We start from the raw sequence: 18,899 nt of genomic DNA, 5'->3' as shown, positions 1-18,899 counted from the left end.
TTTCTTTTGAATCATATTCCGAGATTAAACAGTTTTTATAGCACTTGGTATTAACCAAGTGACATATTGCAATCGCAAATTCTGTCGGTCTGTCTGTCTGTCGATCCCGGTTTTGCTACTTTAGGCACTTCCAGGTAAGCTAGGACGATGAAATTTGGCAGGCATATCAGGGACCGTACCAGATTCAATTAGAAACAGAAATCATTCCCCTATTTGACCATCTGGGGGGGGAGTGGGGGGCCTGTTAAAAAAATAGAAAAAATGAAGTAATTTTAACTTACGAACGGTTGACCAGATCTTAATGAAATTTGATGGTTGGAAGGATGTCGTGTCTCAGAGCTGTTATTTTAAATCCCGACCGGATCTGGTGACACTGGGGGCGGGAGTTGGAAGGGGGAAACCTAAAATCTTGGAAAACACTTAGAGTGGAGGAATCGGGATGAAACTTGGTCGGAAAAATTAGCACAAGTCCTAGATGCATGATTGAAATAACCGGAACAGATCCGCTCTCTTTGGGGTAGTTAGGGGGGGGGGGTTGGGGTAATTCTGAAAATTAGAAAAAACGAGGTATTTTTAACTTACGAACGGGTGATCGGATCTCAGTGAAATTTGATATTTAGGAGGATATCGTGTCTCTGAGCTCTTATTTTAAATCCCGACCGGATCTGGTGACATTAGGGGGGGGGAGTTTGGGGAAAACCTAAAATCATGGAAAACGCTTAGATTGGAGGGATCGGGATGAAACTTGATGGGAGAAATAAGCAGAAGTCTTAGATACGTGATTTAAATAATTGGAACGGATCCGCTCTATTGGGGGGGGGGGGTTAATTCTGAAAAATTAGAAAAAATGACGTATTTTTAACTTACGAAGGAGTGATCGGATCTTCATGAAACTTCATATTTAGAAGGACCTCGTAACTCAGATCTCTTATTTTAAATATCAACCGAATCCAACGTCATTGGGGGGGGGGGGACTGGAAATCTTGGAAAATACTTAAAGCGGAGAGATCAGGATGAAACTGGATGGGAAGAATGAAAACCTGTCTAAGATACGCGACTGACATAACCGGACTGGATCTGCGCTCTTTGGTGGAGTTGGGGGGGGGAGTTTGGAAAAATGAGGTATTTATAACTTACGAAAGGGTGACCAGATCTTAATGAAATTTGATATTTAAAAGAATCTTGTGCTTTAAAGCTCTAATTTTAAATGCCGACCAGATCCTTTGATATTGGGGAGAGTTGGAGGGGGAAACAGAATTCTTGGAAAACGTGAAAATTGGTCGTTTTTTTTTATCTTACGAATAGGTGATAGGATCTTAATGAAATTTGATATTTAGAAGGACATCCTGACTCAGAGCTCTTATTTTAAATCCTGACCGGCATTAAGCCTCTGATTTTCCTTTTAAATCAATCTATTGATTCTTAGAATTTTGTTAGAGCTCATACCATATGAGCTCTTGGCTCTTAGCTCTTCTTGCCTCGTCACAAGTGCCATATGAGCTCTTAGCTCTTATTTTCATAGGCAGCGCAATTGTGCTACAACTACCACTACTACTACTACCGATACTACTGCTACTACCACCACACTACTCCATTTAGATTATTAAGGGCAAATTTGATATAAATCAAAAGATGTCATGTGCATGCAAACTGTCCATAGAGGTATCTCAGAAATTGATTTGTTTATTTAGTTGGAACTTTGAGAGAATGCTAACAGGGGGAAATCATCTGACCAAAAGGCCATATGTGCATGCTACCATAATATTTTTATCACTACTAAATGTATTACTACTGCTGCTGCTGCTGCTAGTACAATCGCTATTACTGTTGATGCTACTAATAGTAATACAAATACTATTACTATTACTGCTATTACAACTATGCCTACGGATATGAACGTGAGGATTTTTTTTTTAGGGAAGGAAATGAACGTAATCACAACATACTATATGTATGCAGGTTGTCAAAAGGGCGTAACAGCAATGTCTTAGGAACAGTTCGGAATGTGAGGTTGAAACTAACATGGCTTCAAAAATAAACATTTAAATCTTATTGCGATTGTTTCTACCCATACTATTGCTACTGCTACAATAGATTACTACTACCACTATTGCTGATATCAAAACTAAGGATATTAATTAGAAAAATTGAAAAATATTGAAACTGTATGGAACTAAGTCGAAACATACTATACCCGCAAAGGTTGTTAAGAGAATGTATCAGAAATGCTTCAAGAACGGTTGATGGTATTAAGTTAAAACCTTTAGCGTGTGTTGACGGGGATGATGAAGAAATCAAAGGTGCTATGCGCATACTGTTATAAATCCTTATACAACCATTGCTACTACGCAAGCTTTGGGTAATAACGTGATGCTGTTAAGAAAAATTTAGGCAGATGCTGAACTAAATCAAAAAGCGTAGCGCCATTTTTAAGAGTTTAAACCGGTTTTAGGGCAAGCAGCCCTCCTTCCAAGCCCATTTGTTTTCCAAACACAGCCAGTCAAATTTTTTTGACAGTTATTTTGCTCAGCATAGTAGAATTGGATTTTTATGCTGATTTTACCCTATTATACCCTACTTTGATTATACCCTTACTTTAGAGTACTTTACTTTAGATTATACCCTACTTTAGAGGCTTCAAGCTCCTGTAACCTGAAATTAGATGAAAAAAAATTTTCAACTGAAAGTAAGGAGCAATATTAAAACTTAAAACAAACAGAGACTATTATGTATATTTGGGGGTTTGCCTCGTCAATACCTTGCTCTTTACGCTAAAGTATTTTTAGTACTTTCAAAAGAGTTTTTTATTCTAATTAAACGGCCTTTAAGATTCAAAGGTCATTCTTAAAAAAAACTGGAATTATATTCAAACTTAAGCATAAAGAGCGAGGTATTAACGAGGGGAGAACTTCCTCGTATACATAATAAGTTCTGTTTGTTTTAAGTTTTACTGTTGCTCCTTACTTTCAGTAGAAAAACTTTTATTTAATTTTTGTTTTTTATTTGATATCAAAAGAGTGTGGGCTGTTTTCCTCGAGGGGGATATTTTCCGCGGGGTTGGGGGATATTACGGGAGGGGGTAAACGGCGGTTATAGGCAAGTAAAAAAGCTAATGAGATTAAAGGCAAAAGCACAATGTAATTATTCAGGTGTATAGAGATTAAAACGCAAAAGTATAGAGTAATAGCAGAAGAACATAGAGATATAAGCATAAGAAGGCCAAATGTAAAAGGCAAGTAGAAAAGTTAAATATAGGTTGCAAGACTAAAACAAACAGATAGGAGCAATAGAGGAGCAAAGCGGTTGAAAGTAAAATTATAGAGCAATTATAGAAGAGCAAAGAGGAAAATGGAAAAAAGGTCGATTGTAAAAAGTCAGTTAATACCAATCAACGGCAAAAGCATATATAGGAGCAACTGAGGAGCAAAGAGGTCAAAGGAAGTAATAATACACCAGCACTGAGGAAAATGCAAAAAAAAAGTTAAATGTGAAAGGCAAGTAGAAAAGTTAATAAGAAGTTAAAAGCAAAAGCAAAATGCAATAATGCAGGAGTAAAGAGGTTAGAGATAAAACCATAAACTAACGTTAGTAGAGCACAGATGAAAAAGTGTAAAGAGGTAAAAGAAAAAAAGCATACATCCATATACAAAGAGTAGAGACTAAAATAATTTTCATTAAAAATTAGAAGAAAAAAACTCCTATTTAATATCGCAATAGGATCTAAAAGATTTGTAAAACTATTCTAATTAAATTACTATAATTATAACTGAATACCGATGAGGTAAAAGTACAACAAGGTCAAATGTAAAAGGTAAGTAGAAACGTTAAATGTAGGTTAATAACATTTAAAGCTATAAAACATAGACTAACAGTAGAAGAGCACAGAAGTTAAAGGTGTGATAAGGTTAATGGAAAAGAACCTATAGCAGTATACTATGAGTAGAAGTCGGAAAATTTTTATTATTAATTAATTAAAAAAACTTTTTCCCCAAAAAAGGGCTTTTCAAAGGAAAGTAAAGTCAAATAATCTTCCAAGTGCAGAACACCACATAAACACCATCATAAATGAACACCATCCCACAGAACAATTCCACAGAACACCATCATAAATGAAACGCGAAACTAACATAAATTATTATAAATAACCGAATCAAACTCAAAACGAGCAAAAAGACAAGAACACAATTTGCACTTTACTGAAAAAAATATATTTTAAATGTTTTCACTTTTTGACTGTAAAAAAAAAACTCTTGAAACTTTAAGGAATAAATATATGTATATTACATTAAATAGACATTCCACAATCCATTGTTTGTTTTTTCAATAAAGCGCAAATTATATTCTTATGTTGAAGGTTATTTTAATTTATTTCTGCTCATTTCTGGTTTAATAGAGTTCTTTACTTTTCTTTGACAAACTTGTTTCATGGAAAAAGTTTTCATAAATTAATTCCTGATCGTTTTCTGTTGACAGAAACCAATTCGTGCATTTTTTTTATACTTATACGGTCTTTTCTATGAGAATCCACAATTTGGCTTGCTATTTGTACGTCAGCGAATTTTTTTTCATCAAATTTCAATCCTGACACAAATAATATTCTTGAATTTAGTCCATACCTGCTCAAGTTGACCTGAAAAATAAAATATTCTTTCTATGATATTTGATGGTGGCTGGTGTTTACCCCCTAACCCCCGTAATATACTCCCCATGGACAAACCTCCCCTCGTAGAAAATAGCCAACACTCTTTTGATTTGTTATAAGAAACAAAAAATAGAGAAACAAAAAAAATTATAAAAAACAAAAACAAATTAAAGTTTTTTCAACTGAAAGTTAGGAGCAGTATTAAAACTTAAAACGAACAGAAATTATTATGTATATGAGGGGGTTCGTCCCTCGTCAATACCTCGCTTTTTATGCTAAAGTTCGAATTTTATTCCAGATTTTAAGAATGACATTCTAGGACCATACGCTCAACCCTGGTCAATACGACCACCCCTGGGAAAAACCCAAAAAGAAAACAAAAAAAAATAAACACGCATCCGTGAGCTTTCTTCTGGCAAAAATATAAAATTCTTCATTTTTTTTTAGATAGGAACTTGAAACCTCTACAGTAGGGTACATATTTAAAATATGTTAGAATCAGCATAAAAATCAGATCCTTTTGATGTATCTATTGGTATCAAAATTCAATTTTTTAGAGTTTTGATTACTATTAAGGCGGGTCGCTCCTTACTTACAGTTCGTTGCCACCAACTCTTGCTTTTGCCTTTAATCATATTTTAACTTATGCACGTACCTTTTACACTCAGGCCTTATATTCTTTTACCTCTATGCTCTTCTACTATTGATCTATGCTTTTATTTTTAACCATTTTGCTCCTCTATCTATGTACTTTTGCTTTAACTAATTTGACTTTTCTACTTGCCTTTTATATTTGGCCTTTTTATGCTTATGTCTCTATGCTTTTTAATTTTTCTACTTGCCTTTTACGTTTAACCTCTTAGCTCCTCAATTATTGCACTGTGCTTTTGCGTTTTAACTCTTTTTAACTTGCTTTTCACATTCGTATTTTTTATGTTTTTCTTCTACTATCACTTTTTGCTTTGAAATGGCTGTGAAGATATTGAGCAGTAAATGTCAAGGATCGCATTTTTCGTGTAAATAGGATCTCTCTGAGATTACTTGCTGTCTAAAAAGAAAAATATTGTTCCATTTTCTATTTGCCATTTTCATTCTGGGTGCACTCCAGAATCCTAGTATCATCGATAGTATCATTAATTGATTGCTATTAGTTTCATTCTAAACGATGCTTTACAAGAAAGCCAGTCCCTTCTGTGCTTAGATTTAAAAGGAGGTAGCACTATAGGCCCTTGTGCTCTTAAAATCATAAAATGGCTTCAGTAATTTTATGGCCGCATGCTTTTGTGTTAAACAGGACGTAACACCTTGGGAAAAAAAATGAATAAAAATAACAATGAAGGGAATATGTTAAGGAGAGTAAATATTCCGACGCTTAAAAAGAAGGAAGTAAAAATATGATAAAATGAGAGTAAATGATAATAAATTAATTGGAATATGTTCACACATCTCTTGAACCCTGTTTAGTTATTAGATCGAAGCTATTCTATTACCTAGAATAAGAAAAGATCCATATTCTCTCTTCTTCTATTGTTTTGTGTTTCCACTCGTAAAGTCATTGCCTTTTATTATCTTTACCACTTTATTATTATTATAACTGAATAATCCTCTGCTTTTGAATTATGCTCTTAAATTTGAAGTACCAAGGACAGTGAAAATGAAATATAGTTAAATTTAATAAAACGAAAAAATCGAAAAGATGAATAATAAAAGAAATCAGTAATAATAATAAAAGACGTAAATAGTGGTAACCACGTAAAAAGGGTTAAAAAAGGAACTTCATATTTCAATAATGAAAGAATTTTCGTTTTAATAAAAAATTTAATCAAATAAAAACTAAAAAGATTAATAATGTAAGTAAATGATAATGATAATAAAAGAATAAAAAATTATTTGAGATAAATCATATAGCTATTGACAAACCACACTGGCTAATCATGAAAAAATGAAAAAATCGCAAAAATGAGAGAAACGAGGACAATAACAGTCTGTTAAAAAAAAGCAGAAAAAGTATTCAAACGTTTCGGTCGAGACCTTGGCTCAACTGTCCTCAGTGCAGAATAACGGAAAATAGAGATAAAAGTCCAAAGGACAATATAAAAACCAACCTCAAAACAAACACTGAAACTGTAGTAAGATTATGAGCGAAAAGGGTTACAGATGTCTATATTGTATAGTCTACTGTCTTGGCTGTTATCAGACCTATCCACCACCAGCCAAGGTAACCTTAGGATAGATATGTTACAATTTAAGATATTATTTTACAATTATATTTATTTTCGAAGACATGTTTATGAAGATAGTTTTGAAGCATTAAAGAAAATTGAAAAATGAATACAGTTTTCACAGCAGTCAATGAAACAATTGAGTTAAGCTGGAGCTTTTATTTTCATGTTATAGATACGGATCCGGTATCATTTAAATAAATGCCTGGATTAGAATAAATCCTTAACTAACGTGGTTTAGTATCGCTAACTCTCTCTCTCTCTCTCTCTCTCTCTCTCTCTCTCTCTCTCTCTCTCTCTCTCTTTCTCTCTTTCTCTCTTTCTCTCTCTCTCGCGCTTGCTTTCCCATCTTTTACCTAAAAATTAAAGATATTTGATCTTGTAGGTCATGCGGTTACCATTGTAGTAATTGTTTGTGCCAGTTTCCTCATATTGATGATAACACTCGGGGTTGTCCGTGTTCGGGCCGCCCAGAAGAGGGCTAAAGATGAAGCCAATGCAGAGTCTGAAATGGCATGGGATGACATGGCACTAAATATCACTGTGAATCCCTTAGAGGTTGGTTCTTTCTAAACTTACGTGAAGAAAGTTTATTTAAATTGACCCAATATTAAAGTGTCCAAGCCCAAAAAAAATGCTAGTTCTGGAGTTGGTGTTGCTCCTAAACGTTATTAAGGGAGTGCTTAGAAATTAGAGTAGGAGCTGGTAAAATAAACAAGCTCCATCTCTAGTAAGCCACATTTTCAAAACTTTATTGTTAAAATAACTCTATTTTATTGGAATTATTTTCATAAAACATTCAAAAAAACATTTTTCAAAGTTTTATATTTGAATATTGTAACATCCCTTTATGATTCATTCCTGTCAAGATGACAAATTGGATGATTTTACCTTCAATAGAAGAAGCAAGTATTCAAAGCAGAAGGTAGTTTGACTGTAATAAATTCAGACGGTTTGTTCAAACGGAATCTCTTGGAAAAACCTTAAGCGACGAGACGTTCAATTATTGTACTTCTTTTTTTATTCTTCTTTCAATAAAATATAGTGATAGTTTTTTTTTAAAACGAGAAAAACCTGGTTGCTTTTCGACGGTTCGTTAGAAGAGTGAAGCGCCTCCCATGCATTTGTCGGGGCTACTTTCTACTAAAGAAGTCATAGAAACTTGGGAGGGGGCTCATCTCATTCAAAATTGAAATTTCTGGTGTTCTTTTCATGGTTTAACAGTGTTTTTAGAGCAACCAGCGCCCCCTCGTCTCTCTCGGACCATTTTTGCCCCTTGGTACCTGTTGGAACTCTCCATGACATTGGATCATAATTTCCAGATGTGGATACGTATACAAGGATAAAATGGTCCATCCCACCATAGCAGTCGTTTTGCAAATTGTCCATTGTTTACATTTTCGGGGGACTAAAATGCCAAGGCAACTATATATTTTTGGAGATGGGAAGAGTGTTAGGGAGCCCAGAAATCGACTAAAAACAGGACAGTTAGGAACTTATGGCCAAAAATCTCTAGATGAAGATGATTTTATCCCTTTTTACTCTCAGTATTTATGCCAAATATTTTTTTTTAGCATCAGCCAACCACGGTTGTTATTGCTCTAGTACCAGAAATTAATCTTCTATATCTTCGTATTTGCTCTCATTCTCACATGTGTTGACTCCCTTTGCTCTCAAAATTTGTTGTTCTATCCTTATTTCCTGTTATTTCTCTATCATTCTCTATTTGCTTACAATTCCTTTATTTCTAGGCTTAATAATCTAATAAAAAAAGCGACCATGACAGTTGTAGCTCTAGTAGCTGAAGTTATTTTACACTTATTTAATCTACCATCAAGGCCGTATGAGGTTTACTGGGATTAACCTACCCCCCCCCCCCCGTCCAAAAACATTTTATCCGACTTGTAAAAATGCATTTAAACAAATTTTTTATGTGTTTTAATGATTTTTTTTATAAAAACTTCCCAAACAATATCCTGGATTCAAACTTGTCTACCATCATTTTCCCGTTTTTCTTCGTTTCTTGTCTCGCTATTTATTCTTCTATCATTATTTCTCTTCCTTCTTCTATTTTTCTCTGCTTTTATTAGATCTGTTGATTGCTAGTTTTTAGAACCTTATGACAAAGTGACTTTGACAGTTGTAGCTTTAGTACCAGAAACTACTCTTGTATATATGTTTAGTTTTGTGTAGTTGTCTCGTTTTTGTCCCTTCTCCTCACACTATTTATTTTCTATCCTTGATTCTATCCCTTCCTTTATTGTTGTCTGCTTGTTTAGGATGCCTTGATTTTTAGGCTTTAGAATCTTACCATGATAGGTATAGTCCTAGTACCCAGAAATGTTTCTTCTTATGTTTTTGATCTGTTGTAATTCTCTTGTTTTTACTCCTTTGTATTTCGCTGTTCATTTTTCTATCTTTATCTATATATATTCCTCCATCATTTTCTGTTTGTTTATGACTATTTTATTTTTGGGCTTTAGAGTTAGCAACCATGGACAAAGCTTAGCAACCATAGACTTAGCAACCATGACAGTCGTAGTTCTAGTACGAGAAGCTATTCTATATCTATTCCATTTATCAGATTGCCGTTTTTAATTCTTTTTTCTCTCGCAGATTATTCTTCCATCTTTTTTTCTATTTTTGTTTATCGTTTTTTTTTTGTGTATGACTCATCGATTTTTCGGCTGTAGAATCTAATAACGCGGTATTCGTGAAAGTGATAGCTCTAGTATCGGAAGCTATCCTTCTTTTTCTCTTCTATTTTTATTTCTATTCATTATTCCTTTATTTTGTGTTTCCAAACGCAAGGACAAAGTAAAATTGACAGCCGTAGCTTTAGTACTAGCTAATATTCTATCTCCTTGTAAATTAATATTATTCTCCATGTTGATTTCTTTTTGCTTGCTCTATTTGTTATTCGTTGTTTGTTTATATTTTTTATTCTATCATTTTTTTTTTCTTTCGGCGTAGTAGGTGCAGCACTATCATTAGGAGGGTAAGCTCCTGGTAGTGGTGAAACAGGGTACTGTTTCACTAAATAGGTGAAACAAAGCTCTTGAAATGCAGTTTTTGACTGCTAAAACCACTGCTTGCTTCATTGTTGGATAAATATACAAACTTACCAATGGACTTACACACTATCCAAACGAGAATAGCTATAGGCTATAATTGTAGGCTAGTATCTAAAGCCTGAAACTATCGGGAAAATCTTGGGATTGAGATTGTTCCCGATAGTTACTACCGCCTCTTGGCATGTCTTAAAAACTATCTTCGACTACTTCGCTCTGTAGTCAGGCTAGAGTAGAGGTGTACGTACATGGTTATAACTGAGCGGAAATTATGCCTGGAGGTGACCTCCCCCCTTTGATCCCTGATATGGTAGCTCCTTGGTATCATCCCTGCCAAAGGATAATAAAACTTGGGGTTCAGTAATCCGAAATTAAACCAAATTGTAATCTTACGGTATCTACGACCCTGGCCAGGAAACAGGGTTAAAAATATGCAGTAATGCGAAAAATAACGCACTCCAATTGCCATAACATGGTGCTAGCGACCAATCGGGAATTTCCACGACCTGTTTGCATAATCTACCAAAATAGTGATTGGTGGAAGAGAACGCAGGGTCTAATTTTAGTCTGTTAATAATTTGTTCTGAGCAACTGAGGAAAGTTGACTTATTCTTTGCAGTCAAAATGCCTAATTTTAATCACACAGTCAAGTCAGGTTAAAGGTGAATTACTTTTGCAATTTATAATTGTCTGCCATGTGATCATAAGAAATTTAGGGAAAGGGGACATTAATCTGACAAATACTCGGGTCAACCAGCACGCCTTCACTAAAATAAATCGCCATATTTACGTCGTTCTTTTCCTAAAAATGAAAGAAAAGCACAAAACCTGAAATCTTAAATTGTACAACTTCCGAATCTTCTGATATCATTCTCATGTATTTATTTCTTCTTATTTCCACTTTGTATTGCCCCATCTTTGTCTCTATTTATTCTTTCGTCCTTCTTTATCTATTTATGATTCGTTTGTTTTTTACGCATTAGATTATACCGATAAAGCAATCGAGATAGTGTTAGCTATAGTACCAGAAATTATTTTTCTTTTTAATATGCTTTCTTTCTCCTCTATTTATTCCTTCTCACTTTGCCTATTTATTATTCTCTCTTTTTCTGTCTATGCATTCATCTTTGTCTGTTTGTTTATGATTCCCTTATTTTTAGGCATTAGATTCTAATGAGAAAGCAACCATGACGGTAGTTGCTCAAGTACCAGAAGTTGCTGATGATTCGGCATCAGACAGTAATGATAGCAGTGATGATTATGACTTTGATGATGACGACGATGACGATTTTCGCGTTGACCATATCACACAATCTAAGGATTTAGAGTGGGATCAATCCCTCTAATTTTTATAACAATCATATTTTGACAAATCAGTATTTTCATTTTATTGTGTTCTTTGATCATTTGGTGGCAGTGTTAAGCTTGAATTTTAATTATAATTATTTATTAATTATAATTATTAATTATAATTAATAATTATTAATTATAATTAATATTAATTAATTAATTAATTAATTATTAATAATTATAATTAATATTAAAATATTAATTAATTATAATTATTATAATTAATTATAATTATAGAATTTTAATTATAATTATTTTAATTATAACTTAGAGACGGTTTAAGGGCGAATTTTTGTCATCATTTTGCCAGTATGTCTTTAGTGTTGGGTTTTTCTTCTTCTTTTTTCTTAGAACATTATCCATCCAAATTTTGAGTTCTTTATTGTTTTGATTGTTAGAATTTCTTTTATATTGTTAAATTTCTAATCACTGAAAATGTGATATTTCATTTTATTTCGTCCTTTGAGAATCGGTGTAAAGTTTTAGTTCAACTTGGTTTAACAATTTGATTTCCCTTTGTAAAAAAAGAAAGAGTTTATGTTTTTCCCACACATTATTTGGATTATTGTATCGTACATGATTTTGATTTAACTTTGAATGAATTTTAGTATAGTTTGATATAACGAGAAAACCTTCACCTAAATAATGAGAAAACCTTCAGCCACTTAAACCTGTCCATAGAAAACTTTAAATTACACTTTCAATAGGAAAAGAGCTAAAAAAAAAAAAAATTACTATCTCTTGCCTTCCAGGTAGTGGGAGAAGGGTGTGTGTAGCTATTTCCACGGGCATCATCTGAAGAACTCTTGCTACAGTGTATTTGGTTGATCTAAAGGGTGTAAATGATTTTTTTTTTTTTTTTTGCAGTTCATACCATAGGCCAATAAAACGTACCAAGGACATTTGGTACTTTTAATAGATAGATTAAATTTGGTATAGATTTTTTGGTAAAGATTAATAAGATTAATTTTTGGTATAGATTTATTTAAATTCCAAATGAGCCCAAATTTCCGAATTAAATTAAATTTCCGAATGAACCCAAGAGGGCTCATTCTAATGGAAATGAAAAGTTCTAGTGCCCTTTTTAATTGACCAAAAAAATTGGAGGGCACCTAGGCCCCGTCCCACGCTCAGTTTTCCCCAAATCAAAATTCTGTAACCAAATTTAATCTATACCAAAATCTATAAATAAAATCTATACTAAAGATTAATTTTAATAGATAGATTGACATTTGGTACTTTTAATAGAAGTACTTTGAATTGATCAAGTGGAAACTTCTGCATCCATATATCTTACAAAAAATAGCAAAAATGAATTCAGTTTGTAAGGATAACGACTTCCATATGCAGTGGCTCCCAGTGCCCCCCAAAACTTGAATATTAAGATGGCAGTTGAATAGTTAATTTATTTAATTGAACTCAATCATTTCTGGTGACCATCGTCTGAAATTAATAATTTTTCGGGAGTTTGAAATAACTAACTACTGTTTGAGTAGAATGCGTCGAACAAGGGTCAAAAAGGATTAATGTTTGGGAGGGGCACCAACTTTACTTGGGATACTCCCAAGGCTGTATCAAGGATTTTTCTTGGGGGTATTTTTTCACTCAAGGGTTTTTTCGGGGGGAGGAGACACAGAAAAACTAAAAAACGCATAAAAAATTGTTTATATCCTTTTTTGTTACGTTTTTTACGTGTTAGACAAAACTGTCGGGGGGGGGGGGGGTTCAAACCCCCTAAACCTCCCCCCTCTAAATATGACCTTGGCTGCTCCACTGGTATTTTTCGCTACTCCGCCCTATAATTAGTGCAACTTTCGACTGAGGGAAGGGGGCATATCCTCTAAAACTACCCCCTGGATTCGTCCCTGACGTCGAGTTTTTTTTGGCAAATGAAAGTAGCATTTGTTAGCATTACCATAGCACCTGCCGTAAAAAATACTACAGAAAATACGGGAGAAAAATTGTTGATCTTAGATATGAGGCTAGGTCACAGAAGTTTCTTAATGGTGCACCACTTAATCGAAAAAACGATTTAAATAAATGATTTTTTTCTCAGCATTTTTCAGTTTAAAAATGTGCTTTATTCCATTTCTCTGATATCTTATTAAATTATTACCTTCTTTACTCTTGGATCAAAACTTTGTTAGATTCAGGCTTCAAGAATTTAATGTTCAATTAATCTCTAAAATATTAACTTCTTTCACTTAATTAACCAAATTTAACCCCTTTAAGGCATTCATTAGTAGAAGCTCATTATAACTTGAGGGAAAAAAAGAGTTATAGAATGTTATTATAAACAAAGCGCTCAAAGAGCGGAAACTGCTTTTGTTAAATGACTTAATGACGCTCGATACTGTAAGGGTTAGTTTACGGATGTCAGTGTCGGCTGACCGTCTCAAAGAGAAAGCAAACCTTAGTAAATTTTCCCAGCACCATAGGATGCTTCCAAAGCAATTTTGGTAAAAATTGATAGGGGCTCTTAAATATGTCAACTATTTGAAAAGCTAATGAGAAGGTAGTTTAAACTAAAGGAACCTATAATCTTTTACTAATTGTTAAGCTAAAAGCTGTCTATCCAATGTGCATACAGCATAAATCTCGTATACTCAGAAAATAGTTAATTCAGAAGATAGCTAGAGACAGGAAAATATACAGAAATCCTTTAAATAGGGGACTGATATTTAGGGAGAGGGTATAATATCGAAAAAACACTGAAATATGTGAAGCATATTTCAGAGGCAATGCCTATAGTAAAGGCAATATGGCTCCAATTTTTTATTATTTATTTATCTTTTTTTCGCAGGGTTGTTCATATGGAAGAGGTCGCTTTATAAACTTCAGAGGGATCATTTGATTGGAAATCGGAAGTTCTAGTGCTTTTTAAGAATCAAAAGTGATCGGAGGGCAACTACTCCCCCCTCCACGCCTTTGCACATCACCCATTGTGAAGGAGGGCCAGTAGATCTTTACGTAGGTGGAAGGACAGTGCATACATAAATTTCCTAATTCTCTGTGAGCCTTCAAACAAATATTAATGGAAGTTTGGGGGAGGCAAAAATTGTATCATTCAATTACTCCAGAGAGTATTTTGGACTACGCCTTTAATATAGGTGCTATGGTGACAACGCCCTCTTACAGTAGACAACCTTTTTTACGTAAAAAATGCTAAACGCCGTTTTTCCAATATACATACAGCATAAATGGTGTGCATCCTGTGTACGCAAATTACAATCAATATGTTTAGCACAACTAGAAACTTCGAAACCAGTCAATTTATTCGATAATACTTCTTTTGATCTAATTTTTAGTGTTTTCCAGGAAGGTATACTAGAATATTTTAGGGTCTGTCCTTTCTTGAATTTCAAAAAGAAAATTCCGCTCTGTTCAATCAAAAAACAAATTCACACTTTCTTATGATTCAAGTTTTATTAAAACCGAATATATCTTTCTCCGGTTGAAAATGGGTAGTTTAAAGTTTTTTTTAATATTTTTGGGAAAGTAGGGGCTGGCTTTCAGTTTTCAGTTATTTATTCGGATCTGTTATTAAAGCTGTATAAGCTATGGTAAGACTGCCTTATCAAATCTGAGCAGTTTGACCAAAAAAAATGGACAACCTAGGGTTATCCTTTATCATATCGAACGACTTTAAATACTTTTTATTTGTCAAAGTAATATTTAATAAGTCTTACTTATCAAAAATGCGAATAATTTAATGGAACTCAATTCAGTGCATACTTAAATTTATATATTAATTTGAATAGCCTACTAGTTAATTACTAATTTTTTTATATTTTTCTTTTTTTATGTTTTTTGTAGTCTAACAGTATTTTTTAATGGGAAAAATGTAAATAAATCTGCGATCAGAGCTTGGATTTTTTTTTTAATATCTGAAACGCTGGGCAGTGTTTTTTAATAACTTTACATGCTCTTAATTGTTTCTAAAAAAAAGCCATTTTCTAGTATTAATTAAATGTAATTAGTTATTAAATCTGTATAATTCTGGTTCTTATTAAATAGTAGAATTCTAATTAAGTATGTGGTAAACATAGCTCAATAATTCAAAAGGTGTTATGTTTCGCGACATAAATCTTTATGAAATTACAAAAAAAAACTAAATATTGACAACAGTTTTACAGGCAATATACCAAAAATTTATTTATGGGCATTTGTTTATGCAAACGTTTTTTTTTTTTTGTTTTTTTTTTACATCAAATTTACGGCAAACATAGCTCAGTATCTCAAAAGGTGTTATGTTTCAAGGCATAATAACTAAAAAATGTGTTGTGGGCTTTTCGACGGTTAATTGCGACCTTTTTATTAAGATTTTTTGTTTCATAAAATAGGTAGCAAAAAATGAATATTAGAATCTGAAATTTATAACTATATTTGAGAGTAAGAAAGGATATAACGCTTATATTTATTAATTAGTACAAGATTCCACAGAAGTAAATATTTAGAAAAGAAAGTAATTAAATGTAATTATGTGATTGAAAAAAGGTTGATTAATCCTCTACGAATGGTTAATTAGTTTTATTTCATTTATCATGTGATATATGTTATTAAAAAATGGGTTTATTTTCTTCTTTGGATTAAAATTAAATTATTATTATTGCAGGAATATTACCTGTGTTTTTATTCACGTAGTAATATAATTACTTAACATTTTCCTTAGAAACATACAACTATCTTGGGAATCCAGTAAAATAAAGGCAAAGTGATTCAGCCAATTGATAGATGGCGCTGAGAATAAAAATTCTCAGTTTCACGAAAAATGTCTTATAACATTTTTGAAACTCAGCGGCCAAACTTAGGATTAACTAGTAAAGTTTTAATTACTTAGTAAATTAGTTTACTATTTCACAAATTATAGTTCAAAAATTTAAATGAATCTAAATTGAAATAATCATTTAATAAGTTAATTAATCCAACCTGAAGAGATTTCTTACTTTTATCAATCTTACTTTTTATCCCTTAAAAACTATAAGTGTTCGTTTGATTGTCCTTAAAATGAGTGCATGCTTACTTTTTCGGAGTTTTATTTCTTATGTTATATAAATTCAATGTTAATATAAACAACCCTTTGTAATCAAAACCCTTTATGTGCTTTTTTGATGGTTTTACAACTTTTGGTTGACCCAAGGAAGTGGTCATGAACCATGAGTAGTAAATTTGCCTCTAGATTTTCCTGGTACAAACTAAAGAACATTTTTGCCGGTTTCTAATGAATTTTGTCTCTCTTTTACTTCAATTACAAGTATTTTTTACTTCTTGGTGAGAAATGTCTCCCCTCCTACCAAATGACCTTACAGTCTTATATTGGTAAAACCTCAGTAATTGCTGAATCAGTTTCGATTATTTCAACATTATTCAGTTAATTTACCCCCCTAGAAGTGTAGGGTGCGACGGTATAAAATTTATATGGCCCATCTGAGTGCATTCCAAGTTGTTTAAGTCAAATAACTGGGTTTTACTAAATTACTAATCCGAAAATTACTATCTTTTCTTGATAGTGCAGGAATTTGACAAGAATCTGTGATTACAAATTATTTCAAGCTGTAATTTCCCGGAGTCAAGCCGTATACAAGGGGTTACCAAGTTTGAACACCCCCCCTCTGCCAAAAAAACAATGATATGATTCTCCAAAAAGTAACAAAATCCATTCAAAGGACTTTTTGAACAAATCATAGAAACAAAGTCCCCCTCCCCTGGCCCAGAACAAAAATCCTGGATATGCCCTTGCCTGGAATAGTAGTTTTTCGCTTTATGTTTTGATTTTGAAGGGTTTTACTGCAGAGGTGCCATTTGGGATGCAAACTGAAGAGTAAATGCCCTTTTTATTTTTAAAAGGCTTCATTGTGAAATAACAGAGGGGGAGTGAATTAAGGCTCCTCGGTACTGGGTGGTTCTGTTAGTGAAGTAGTTACACTTCATGTATTCTAATGAAGACACTAAATAAATACTGTAAATGGCTCAGTTAGATGAAATTCTACCAAATGTAATGCCCAGTAATTAGTGCTGGAGAGGGTTTCAATGTTTTCATTCTGTCTGAATTGTACGTAGGAAATCATTATAGAATGGGTGGGGGTCTAAATTATTTGTATTGGAGAGAGTACTGGTTTATTTCTTATTCTAAAAGCAGGTGAATTAAGCGGAAATATTGGGATAACACTTGGGAATCTCTTAAATATGGGTATGCTTTATATGCTCATTACTAAAATATGAGTATTGCTCTGACCCAACTTTCTCTCCAGCGCATGCATTAACATCCAAGTACCCAAAACTTTTTTTTCTGTGTTAAAGAGTGTTGGATGTATGTTTTTTTTTTACTAGCCTCAAGCCTCCCCCCCCCCCCCTTCCGGTGAAATAGCCTTAAATTAACAAAATTATTCCTTTTGTAAGGATTAAGATAGCTTTTTACGGAAAAAAAATTCGTCTTCACAACTACTAAATAGCATCTTTGTCGTCCTGCCATCTATTTTACTGTTTTAAACTTTGTGTCTTAAGCTTTTTTTCATCTAACCAGAAAACAAATCATTCCTGTTGCAGCAGCTATTTTTGAGCGTGTGTTTTGAATTGGTAATTAATTTGAATTGTAATAATGATTGTATTGTAACATTTTGGTGACAAATAAATATATTACAAAATAGGTGTAGAATGAAAACAAATGTATTCATGCCTGAAGATGAACTTTCTCTTCTTATTGTATTTTCTGCATGGGTGTTTGATCATATGAATTGATAGAAGAATCAGGCCATTCTTTGGGGAATATAAATTATTATCTGCCTAATTAAAGACACTAAAGCAGGACTAGGGTATAAATTCCTTCCCAGGTCTCTGCCTAACATTAGATGCGTGCATGTTGCATCTCTTTCGATTAGTGGTCGTTCAGGGTTATTTTAGGAGTACAGTTGAAAGGCTGTTGGGCTTAAGACCCTCCATCTAATCCTCTTTTACGTAAAGAATGGGTCGAAAAGAATTGAAACTGATGAACTGATAATGATGTTTTTGACAAAAAGAGCCAATGCTGTTTTGGGTCACTCGGCAAAATTATTACTTTATATATAAAAAGTACCAGGGACCTAGATTCGCTCGTTGAAAACAAATACAGCTTGTTATCTCTGTCGTAAAACAACTTCAATTCCATTCTATTTTGTTTGCTGTAGAAAGTAAAACCATTAGGGAATTAGATGTCAATGTTTTATTAACGTCATTCACACACACAAAAATATTTCCAAATTAACTAAAGCCCCTTAACAATTTTTTTTAAAGTTATGACCTATTTCGGTCTTTTTTCACAACGGAAAATAGCTGTATGTAAATTTTCAGGAAAAATTATAGTAATGTTTTCGAGAATATATATGTATGTATGTATATATATATATATATATATATATATATATATATATATATATATATATATATATATATATATATATATATATATATATATATATATATATATTTATGTATATAATCAATCAGATAGGTCTCGCTGAAAATTTGCAAATTGACGAAAAGAAAAATGAAGTTTTAATCCATGGCAAGAGTTACAATTTAATGCTCCTATTTTCTCCTTCGTAAAAGGGAGAAAGGATAGGTGTCCTCTTGAAGAAA

The 18,899-nt window shown here is 33.0% G+C and overlaps 1 protein-coding gene across 2 annotated transcripts in view; it reads left to right on the top strand.

The window, feature by feature from the left end:
- LOC136026533 (calsyntenin-1-like) overlaps positions 1–17,931 on the top strand; it is a 241,190-nt gene extending 223,259 nt beyond the window's left edge. For both annotated transcript variants that reach the window (XM_065703206.1, XM_065703207.1), the window contains exons 16-17: positions 7,250–7,422; positions 11,096–17,931. In XM_065703206.1, the coding sequence (XP_065559278.1) occupies positions 7,250–7,422; positions 11,096–11,281 (359 nt within the window). In that variant the 3' untranslated portion in view covers positions 11,282–17,931. The remainder of the gene's footprint in view (positions 1–7,249; positions 7,423–11,095) is intronic.
- Positions 17,932–18,899: the final 968 nt, after the last annotated feature.

The sequence above is a fragment of the Artemia franciscana genome, chromosome 4, assembly GCF_032884065.1.
Source record: "Artemia franciscana chromosome 4, ASM3288406v1, whole genome shotgun sequence".
Lineage (NCBI taxonomy): Eukaryota > Metazoa > Arthropoda > Branchiopoda > Anostraca > Artemiidae > Artemia > Artemia franciscana.
The sequence above is the reverse complement of the archived record's forward strand: the minus strand, read 5'-3'. Positions and strand labels throughout refer to the sequence as shown.